At 44.9% G+C, this 10,000-nt stretch overlaps 1 protein-coding gene and 1 long non-coding RNA gene across 4 annotated transcripts in view; one reads left to right on the plus strand and one right to left on the minus strand.

The window, feature by feature from the left end:
- The window catches only part of ARHGEF26 (Rho guanine nucleotide exchange factor 26), an 87,767-nt gene that overhangs the window by 40,873 nt on the left and 36,894 nt on the right, over nucleotides 1-10,000 (minus strand). For both annotated transcript variants that reach the window (XM_068112885.2, XM_068112886.2), the window contains 3 exons: nucleotides 4,202-4,356; nucleotides 2,971-3,027; nucleotides 2,570-2,730 (listed from right to left, as the gene is read on the minus strand). In XM_068112885.2, coding sequence (XP_067968986.2) covers nucleotides 2,570-2,730; nucleotides 2,971-3,027; nucleotides 4,202-4,356 — 373 coding nt within the window. The remainder of the gene's footprint in view (nucleotides 1-2,569; nucleotides 2,731-2,970; nucleotides 3,028-4,201; nucleotides 4,357-10,000) is intronic.
- Nucleotides 1-10,000, plus strand: part of LOC137424961 (uncharacterized) — a 50,242-nt gene that overhangs the window by 4,505 nt on the left and 35,737 nt on the right. The window contains exon 1 of one of the 2 annotated variants that reach the window (XR_010984014.2): nucleotides 5,912-5,948. The exons of the other annotated variant lie outside the window; for it this stretch is intronic. This is a non-coding gene — a long non-coding RNA (uncharacterized LOC137424961). Of the gene's footprint in view, nucleotides 1-5,911; nucleotides 5,949-10,000 lie in introns of those variants that run through there. 2 annotated transcript variants of the gene reach the window in all.

Below are 10,000 nucleotides of genomic sequence, written 5' to 3' on the forward strand. Positions count from 1 at the left end.
CTAATTAAGAGGAGATCCTCAGCTTTCCATTGATACCTTCCATGCATCATTGCTGTCACACATGACCGAGTACATGTTCATTGAAAATGACAAGTTCAAATCGCATTTTTACAAGTTTGGCTAATCAATGCAAGTCAGGATAATTGGTGCAAAATGAACGTCAGATGTGAACTTTTCTCAGGAATGATTGGCCTTTATGCACCCACACCTTCAACATGTCCACCTCCCCTTTTAACACAAAGCTCACAGCGGCGGAGCATGCCCTGAACTGCTCGTCTCACCATAGCCGGGTCATTGCGCAAAGCATCCACTTCATGTCGAATACGGCCCTGCAATTCGTCAAGATCATGGGGAGGAGTTACGAACACCTTGTTCTTTAAATGTCCCCAAAGGAAATAATCACATGGTGTGAGGTCAGGTGATCTTGGCGGCCATTCCACTGCATGGTTGAGGGCGATGACTCGGTCTCCAAAGAGTTCCCTCAGTCGATCTCGGACAGCGATAAGACGATGTGCTGGGGCGCCATCTTGGGCCCACCAGAGCTATCCGAGGACACCACGAACCTGTCGCTCAGAGTTCTCCTCCAGCTGCGGTAAAACTTCATCATTGATCATCTGCAGATACCTGTTATCATTGACATTCCTTTGAAAGAAAAATGGTCCGATCACCTGACCACTTCCACAAAGTCCCAACCAAACAGTCCACTTTTGTCGATTCATGTTGGTGTCAAAATTAAATTCCAGGGGTTGTCCTGTCGGTGCATATTCAAGAACATTATGGGTATTGACCTTGCCGTCCATGGCGAAAGCAGCTTCGTCGCCGATAACGAGATACTGCAGGAAATTGACATCTGCTTCGCAACGTGCTATCAACCATCCGGCAAGCACCAGCCTCCTGGCAAGATCCCCTGGCGTAAGTTGATGCCGGATGTGAAACCGATATGGATGTTGGTGGAGGTCCAGTCTTGTGATTCGGTTGAATGTTGCCGAAGGCAATCCCATCCCATTTCAACTTGCGCTGGTATCCCTAGGATGCTCCAAAACTTGCTGCCTTACTGCTGCAATGTTCATTTCCGATCACCCAGTGTGCCTCCTACCAGAATTCCCCTTGTTGCGGTTGAGACTAGTGCCCTGCTCTTGGTATTTGCTAACATTCGCCCAGATGGTTTTGGCTGCTGGTGGCTCCCGTTCTGGGAAACGTTCCCTGAACGCATCACAAGTTCGCTGCAAACTTCCAGATTGGTGAAAGGTTGTAACCACGAAGGTCCGCTGTTCAGTCGTAAGTTGAACCATCTTTTCAATGACTCAGACTGTCTCTAAACTCAGACACTGCAGGCCCATCTTAAATACCCATCTTAAACAAAGGATGACGCAACCGACGATTACCAGACCAGCTTAACAATTTTACATAATCAATTTGGCAGTCGACAAGTAATGCGTCCATTTAAAACTGTCTTGCACCGATTAGCCAAACTTGTAAAAATGCGATTTGAACTTGTCATTTTCAATGAACATGTACTCAGTCATGTGTGACAGCAATGATGCATGGAAGGTATCAATGGAAAGCTGAGGATCTCCTCTTAATTAGTAAGCCACAGGTAAATTGTCAAACTAAATAACCTTTGCATATTATTAACCCCTTGAATTCGGATTACCTTTTTTTTGATACGCACTGTATATGAAGCTGCAACGATTTTTAATGCTATAACATATTTAGTACTATTACTGCTACTACCACAATTAATGCCACCACCTTGTAGGGTCTTCCGAGGGGGAAGATTGACACGTCTTTCACAAACTGTCTGGTCAGACCTGACCTTTGACTAAAGGGGATTTGACCAGGAAGTTGTAATTTGTTCAGTGTTCTGGTAATAATTCATCTACCTCATCAAAGGCAGCGTGGGATATTTAAAATCCACCAACTACCGATAGCGGATGCCACACCCGGCTTCATGTCCATCCGAGAGACAGCACGCTTGGTGATGCAATGCCCTATCTTACTATAATTCACCAAATGTCCGTCCGTCCATTCCCAGGTACCGCAAAAACGGCTGAACCGATCGCAACGAAATTTTGGGTGGGTAATCCTGGGACCCCTTGGAGTAAAATAGGCTATATTTTTTTTCCAATTTCAGCTTTGGTCTCCAACATTTTCAGGTTTGGACTCCCACCTAACGTTATTGTCCCGGGTACCGCTAAAACGGCTGCACTGATCGCAACGATACACCTCCATGCCCGTGGGATTCCCACGGGTGACCCCACTAGTACCTTTAAAGCACAAATTGACCGTTTACAGTGGGATTAGGAATCTATCATAAACTAGATAGTCTCAAAGGCAAGTGCACTACCTCTGCACCATCCTGCAGGACAATAAAACTACATTCATATTTAACACAATTATATTTCACGGTTGATTGAGCCATGAATCAAGAGCAGCAGAATAATAAAAGGGTTGTGGCAAAAAGCCACAGGTGCATCTAATCTCACAAATAGCCAGGATTAAAATTGAGAATTCCATATAAACATAACAAGCTGTGTGTGTAGGACATCTGTAAGAGCGCCTGCCTCACCGCTTGCTGGTCTCTCGCACGTCCAAGATGTTTGAAAAGAGGTGATGGATTTCAATCTTGTTGGCCATGATTCGGAGATCAGCCGAGTGAAAGAAGACTCGAATAAGCACATCCAGGCTGTGCAAGTAAGAATGCTCCGAGGTGATTATCTCAAAGATAGCCTGCAAGGGCACATGTCAACACCTCTACAACAGGAACAAGACTCATCGTAGTTGCCCGTGTCTGCCCCCCTCCCACGCACGAGGCTCACCACAACTGCCCTTCTCCCCCACCCTCCTTCCTCCTCGCAATGCAGAGGCAACATTGCTTTAAAGTTCTTTGCCCACATGCTGATTGAAAACCTATTACCTTACAATCTGCTCGGATTTCTGCAAATTACACATGACAAAGACAGGCCTTACCTCCTGGCGCTTGCGCTCCTCCGCTGAAAGCTTTTTCAAAATCTCTGAGTCATTAACCTGGGGAAACCAAATGGTTTATCCACTTTATGGTCCAACAGGAACACGATGTGCAAACTCTAACACTTCACACTATCTAGACATTCCAGCACCATGTCTAAAATGTAATAGTCTACTACAAGTAGTCGACCAAGCCAGGAAAAGTATACCAAATTACAAATGTATAATCATTGTACAGATTACAAAGCATAATGTCCCACCCCTCTGCAATTCACCTTCCTTCAATTCACCATCAAACCTCTCCATCAAACTCCCCCACCACTCCACCTTAACCTCCAAACTCACCCCACCCAATCTCCCTCTACCTCCACCTCCACCTCCAAATGTCCTCATCTCCACCTGCCAACCCCCCACCCCCACATCTCCCACACCCCTCCACTCTACCTCCCAGACCTTTATTCTCCCTTTTCCATCTCATCCCCCTTTTTGCAATAAGTTTTCTCAGTCTCTGCCCCTCCCACGCAATTTTCCCCCACATGTACGTAACATGTAGAGTATATAGCCCCTAAGACCCAAGACTTTTAAAATTGGATGGTTGCTCTCATGGCAAAAAAATATTTGGTGCGGAAAAGGTCTTGTTTATTATTTATTCTATGCAAACAGAATATAAATGTTTGGTTTGTGTGAAACTCCAGTGGAAAGTACAATAACTTCCTTTAACATCATCATTACCAGAACAGGCCTTACCTTTGGCCATTTACAAATAAACAACCAAATAAGTTACACTTTGCCAGGTAGATAGGTTTATGACCCAATTTCACAAAGTTGATGCGCTTTCAATATTTCTTATACTCAGTCAACTTGAGAGAGCAATAATGCCAGTGTGCATGAACGTACAAATACATAGGCCGTGTAATGTTAAATGTTTATATATGGGGGTGCCAGTTTACTTCACACATAGGTGGGTTATATCTCCCATTTTGTTTTTTTTTGTTGTATACAAGATCGAGGCTCGTGAAAGAGCTAACATTAATGACAAAAAACAAACAACCAGACACAAGACAAAAATAAAAGGAGCGGAAGACAATATGGGGAGACAGGGGGAAGCACACAAGTACAACATTTGAGAGCAGGGACATCGGGAGATCTGTGGGAGAGAGAGGGCTTTGGGGGAGGAGGCGTGGGAAGGGGGGGGTGGGGGGGGAGTTAGTTGGTTTACTCAGAAAAATCTCACCTGAGGTAGTTGACGCCACATTAATCTTGAAGCTCGATAAGTAAGGACGACATTGGGGTCTGGTTGTGGCGGGAGTACGGATTTATCCGCTTCTTCCTCCGAATTAGGATTGAGGCCACACTCACGGTACTGCTGGTAGAGGACCGTGTCTGTACCTAAAGCACCATCACCAAGTGTTAAAACATGATTCAAACTCACATCAGATCATAAAAGAATGATAAATTAGTAAATACTGCACACTTGCTAAAGTTATAAGTAACCTAGGACACCATGAACATGCAATCACTCCACATATAGAGAAAGACCAAGCAATGCCTTGAAGCTTCGTGGCATGCTTCGCTCTTCCAAAAGCCAAGTTCTGCTGATGGGATGAAATGTCTCCAACTGTTACATTGTGTCAATAATCCATGCAGCCAATAGTTACATTTACGGCACCGCCAGAGCCAAACTGTTCAAAAGAGAAAAATAATCCTACAACAAATTCAAATAAGTATTGTTCCGGTAACGACGTAGAATTACCAGAATATTTTCTAATGGCATCTTTCTTTCCCAATCCTACGTATTCTTTAAAATGCAGTTTAAGATTTCAAATTCCGATGAAAAGAAGCTTAACCGGCATATATGAGCAAAGTATGAATGCAGAGTTATATTTATTGGGTTATTGTAATCGATTCAGTCTGTCTATTTTTTGTCTGTCTGTCACTCTATCTCCTTTATAACAGCTGAGCAGAAAAATCACCAAACTTGGTAATTATGATCATCACATGGCAAGAATATGCGAGGACATTATCGTTTTTGGCTCCACCCACCGGGACCCTAGAGCGAGTTCAAAAAGTAAAAACCCAAAAATGCAATTATGGCCACATTATAAAACATTTATGAATGAAACTTTGTATATGCAATCAACATTGAGGAGCGCATGAAATATTTAATGAGTTTTTGGATTTGAACCCTGATTGATGCCCCCATAGGGTGAGGATTTTGGGTCACAGGGGTCGAAACAGATTTTCTTATTTAAAATCCAAATTTGTTATTCGGTAATTTCTGGTGGAACATTTTGCCATCTTTACCTCTGCCACCAAGGGTGGAAGGAGGTTATGTATTCAACCCTGTCAGTGTCTGTGAGCCGGATATCTCAAACGGTTATGGACAGATTCGGACAAAAATTAGTGGACAGTTTGGTTGGACGGAGACAAATTTATTCGATTTTGGTGAAGACCTGGATCCAAATTCAGATACTATAATTTTTTAAAAAGTGTTTGGGAGATGGGGCCAAAAATTTATGTACAGCACGATATCTCAAAAAGTTGCAGATGGATTATGACAAAAATTGGTAGATTAATTGTGAAGGTGACAAGAACAAGCCAATTTGATTTGGGTTAAGGTCTGGATGCAGTTCTGGCCTCTCAATAGGATACAAAACGTAAACTGTTCGGCCTAGTGTAGGCATGCGCTCTACCGATTGCCTTTCTAGTTCAATTTTGCTTGAGGTAGGTAGTGTGGGGATTTACGATGGCATGCCATAGACTTCGCTCTATGTTATTGTTTTCCAGAATTCTACACACCAGATAAAGTAAGCACATGATGGTGAACTGTACCAGGACACGTGTTGGTTAATTTTTATACTATTATGATTTATACTATTATGATTTATACTAACTGCACCAGGAACCTGGGCACTTCCGGTCCCTCGAGCGACGGGGCTTGCTTCGATCTCTCCACGGCATCAAAGTTTGAGTGTTTTCCCGTTCGTTTCTTTGTCAAATTTCCACTGCGTATTTTGTTGTGTATGTGTTATTGTGTGTTTCTATTTGGTTTTGGTTTTGTAGTTGTTGCAAATTTGTGTGTAATTAGTCGTTTCTTTGTGTGTGCCTCGTGCGGCCTGGTGTCTCGTGCGGCCTTCTCGTCTCGACTTGTGCCCCGCCCCCTATATCTCGTTTGTTCTTTCACCTCTGCTCCTGCTTTCTCAAATCCACGTTCTCACTTAGAGACTTTTCCCAGATTGTTTTTCATGGTTTTGTTTAAATATTTATTAAAATATGTTTAAACCGCAGCTGTGATGCTGACGCCGCTCCCCCCCCCCCCCCCCCCCACCCCCAGAATTTCCATGTTTTAAACGTTTCCCAGTGTCTACCCTGGATAAGAATAGGTACGCCGTATCCCTGCGTGTCGTAAGAGGCGACTAAGAGGGTTGGCGTCAGGAAGGGCATCCGGCCATAAAAACATTGCCTCAAAAAGAGAACCATGACAATTACAACTACATGTGGGCAGGGTACAGCCCGAAGTGGAGATCGGTTTCTGAGGTTTGGGACATGGAATGTAGGGACAATGACAGGGAGATCAGGAGAAGTGGTGGAAGTATTGGTCAGAAGAAGAGTGGACATATGTTGTGTGCAAGAGACGAGATGGAAGGGAAGTAGTGTGAGAATGGTGAAGGGTAGGCAGGGACAGAAATACAAGTTTGTGTGGCAAGGGTGCCCGGAGGGCGTGAATGGTGTTGGTGTCCTGTTTTCTGAGGAGTTTGTAGACAGTGTGGTGAGTGTGACTAGAGTGAGTGATAGGTTGATGATGGTGAAAATGATGATTGGAAAGCTCTTGGTGAACGTCATCTCGGGATATGCTCCGCAGGTTGGTCGAAGCGATGAAGAGAAGGACAAGTTCTGGTGTGCGATAGAGAAGCTGATGGAAAACGTGAAAGATGAGGAAGTTGTTGTGGTAGGAGGAGACCTAAATGGACATGTGGGAAGGAGTATGGATGGTTTTGACGGAGTTCATGGGGGTTACGGATATGGTGTGAGAAATGGAGAAGGTGAAAGGATTTTGGAGTTTGCTGATGGAGCTGATTTGTTGATTTGTAATACTCGGTTCCAGAAAGAGGATAATAAGCTTGTTACATACACGTCAGGTGGGTCGACGACAACCGTTGACTACCTGATGGTGCGTAGGCGAGATGGGGGCACCTCCGGGACACAAAGGTGATCCCGGGGGAGGAGGCTGTTTCACAGCACCACTTGGTTGTCTGCGACATAAGGGTGAAAGGTGCGAGGAGAGCTCGGCGGGTGAAGTACCAACCGAGAATGAAGGTGTGGAGGTTGAAAGAGGTGACAGTAAGGGAGGCATTAAAAGAGAGGCTGAGTAGGGTCGAGGATGATGTGGTTGAGCTTGAAAGTGGTTGGATGTCAATGAAAGCTAGGCTGTTGGGAGCCGTTGGTGAGGTATGTGGATGGACAAAAGGACCACCGAGGCACTCGGAAACATGGTGGTGGGATGATGAAGTTGGAAAGAGGATTGACGAGAAGAGGAAGAAGTTCAAGGAGTGGCAGAAGGCGAAGGGTACGGGAGCAGAAACAGCAGAGCATGAAAGTTATAAGGCAGCTAGGAAGGCTGCAAAGAAAGAGGTAGCAAAGGCGCAGGAGGCATGTAGGAAAATGTTCGGAGAACGCTTGGATTCGGAAGAGGGTCAGAAAGCAGTATTCAGGATTGCAAAGCAGATAGCGAAAGAGAGGTGTGATGTGATGGGGGTGAGTTGCTTGAAGGATGAAGTGGGACAAATCGTTATCGACCCAGATGGAATTAAAGGAAGATGGAAAAGATATATGGAAATGCTGTTGAATACAGAGAATGAAACGGGATGGCAACATAGAGAGTAACCCAGTTTTAGGACCGGCAGAGAGGATAACTGAGAAGGAAGTTGAGGAAGCGATAAAAGCAATGAAGGGTAGAAAAGCGGGAGGGCCGACGGAAGTTGTGGGAGATATGTTGAAGGCAGCAGGAAGTTGGGGTGTGAAGAGAATGACAGAGATCTGTAATCTGGTGGTGAAAGAAGGCCGCATTCCAGTGGATTGGGAACTGAGTACCCTCGTCCCTCTATACAAGGGGAAAGGTGACCCTCTGGAGTGTGGCTCATACCGAGCGATAAAGTTATTGGAGCATGGAATGAAGGTATTGGAAAGGGTGTTGGAGAGGAGGATAAGGAAGAAAGTGAAGATCGACGAAATGCAGTTTGGATTCATGCCAGGAAGAGGAACGACAGACGTGCTTTTCATTGTGAGGCAGTTGCAGGAGAAGTACATGGAGAAGAGGAAGAAGTTGTTTCTTGGGTTTGTTGATCTGGAGAAGGCATTCGATCGGGTTCCACGCAAAGTATTGACATGGGCATTGAGGAAGTTAGGAGTGGAGGAATGCTTGATCAGAGTAGTGATGGCAATGTACAAAAGAGCGTGCACAGCTGTAAGGACGAAGGACGGGAACAGTGGTGAGTTTGAGGTGAAGGTGGGAGTGCATCAGGGGTCGGTACTAAGTCCACTACTATTTGTAGCTGTGATGGAGGTGCTGGCTCAGAACGTAAAGGAGGGTTTACCGTGGGAGTTGTTGTATGCAGATGATCTGGTGTTGATTGCGGAAAGTATGGATGGACTGAAGGAAAAGATGAACACGTGGAAGGAATGAATGGAGACAAAAGGTCTGAAGGTGAATATCGGAAAGACGAAGGTGATGGCAAGTGGTAAAGCATGTGGCGAGGTGGAAAGAACTGGGAAGTGGCCCTGTGCTGTGTGTCGGAGTGAACTCCATTCAGTGTACAATGTGCGCTGAGTGGGTTCATCAAAAATGTAGTGGTCTGAGAGGGTCATTAACCAGTGTGGCAGCTACATTCAAATGTAAGGTGTGCACAGAGGGAGCTGCAGATGGAGGAAATGTTGAGTTGGATCTTGGAGACGGCGTGAAGCTGGAAGGTGTGAAAACATTTTGCTTCCTCGGAGACATGCTGAATGGAGAAGGTGGATCGGACTCGGCAACGGTTGCTCGAGTGAGATGTGCATGGAAGAAGTTTCGGGAATTGAGTGGCGTGCTGATGATGAGGGGAGTGTCGTTGAAGCTGAAGGGAAAGGTGTATGCTGCATGTGTGAGAAGTGTTATGATTTATGGGAGCGAGACATGGGTAATGAACGTAGAGCAGCAACGAAGGTTGGAAAGGGTGGAAATGCGAATGGTTCGACGGATGTGCGGAGTATCGTTGAGAGAGAAGAAGACAAATGATGAATTGCGAAAGATGATGGGAATAGAGCCTGTGATTGATGCTGTGAAGAGGAACAGGTTGAGATGGTTTGGTCATGTGTTGAGGAAGGATGAAAGTGACTGGTTGAGAAGAGTGATGGAAATGAATGTGGAAGGAAGTAGAAGACGGGGAAGACCGAGAAAGACTTGGCTAAAGATGGTGGAAGAAGAAATGCGGGCAAGGGGGTTAACAAGGAGAGATGCAGAAAATAGGGCAAAATGGAGAAGATTGTTATGGGGCCCGCAAGGCTAACCCCCGCTCTAGCAGGGAAAATGGCCTTTAAAATGCATGTTGTACGATCACCTATCGATATGTCAAAAGTGGTGATTACACGCATTAGAAACAAAATGAATCAAACGATTTTCAAAAGCAACACATCAGGAGAACTCCCGAGATGCCACCTTCCCAGATTTATTTTCCAATCCGACTTAGTTTGCAAAATGCAGTTAAAGATTCCAGAACATCTCATTCCAAACTTCTGCTTTCTTGATAGAATCGTATTATTTGTGATAAATTACATTGTTTTACTCTATTTAAGGCCTATATACATGATAATGGGGCAGTATGGAAAACATTAGGGGTTATAAATTTACAACAGTTCGTTCACTCTCTATTCATGTGTTGCTTTGCCTTTGGCAACATGCACACCTTACGCCTTGCAACACATACACACGTGGATACTTTAAGACCTGGGTGGGCTCCATTCCACCTTCTGAAACCGGCGTATGGAGATAGCAACCAAC

The sequence above is a fragment of the Myxine glutinosa genome, chromosome 4 (assembly GCF_964187855.1).
Source record: "Myxine glutinosa chromosome 4, kmMyxGlut1.1, whole genome shotgun sequence".
NCBI classification, from domain to species: Eukaryota; Metazoa; Chordata; class Myxini; order Myxiniformes; family Myxinidae; genus Myxine; species Myxine glutinosa.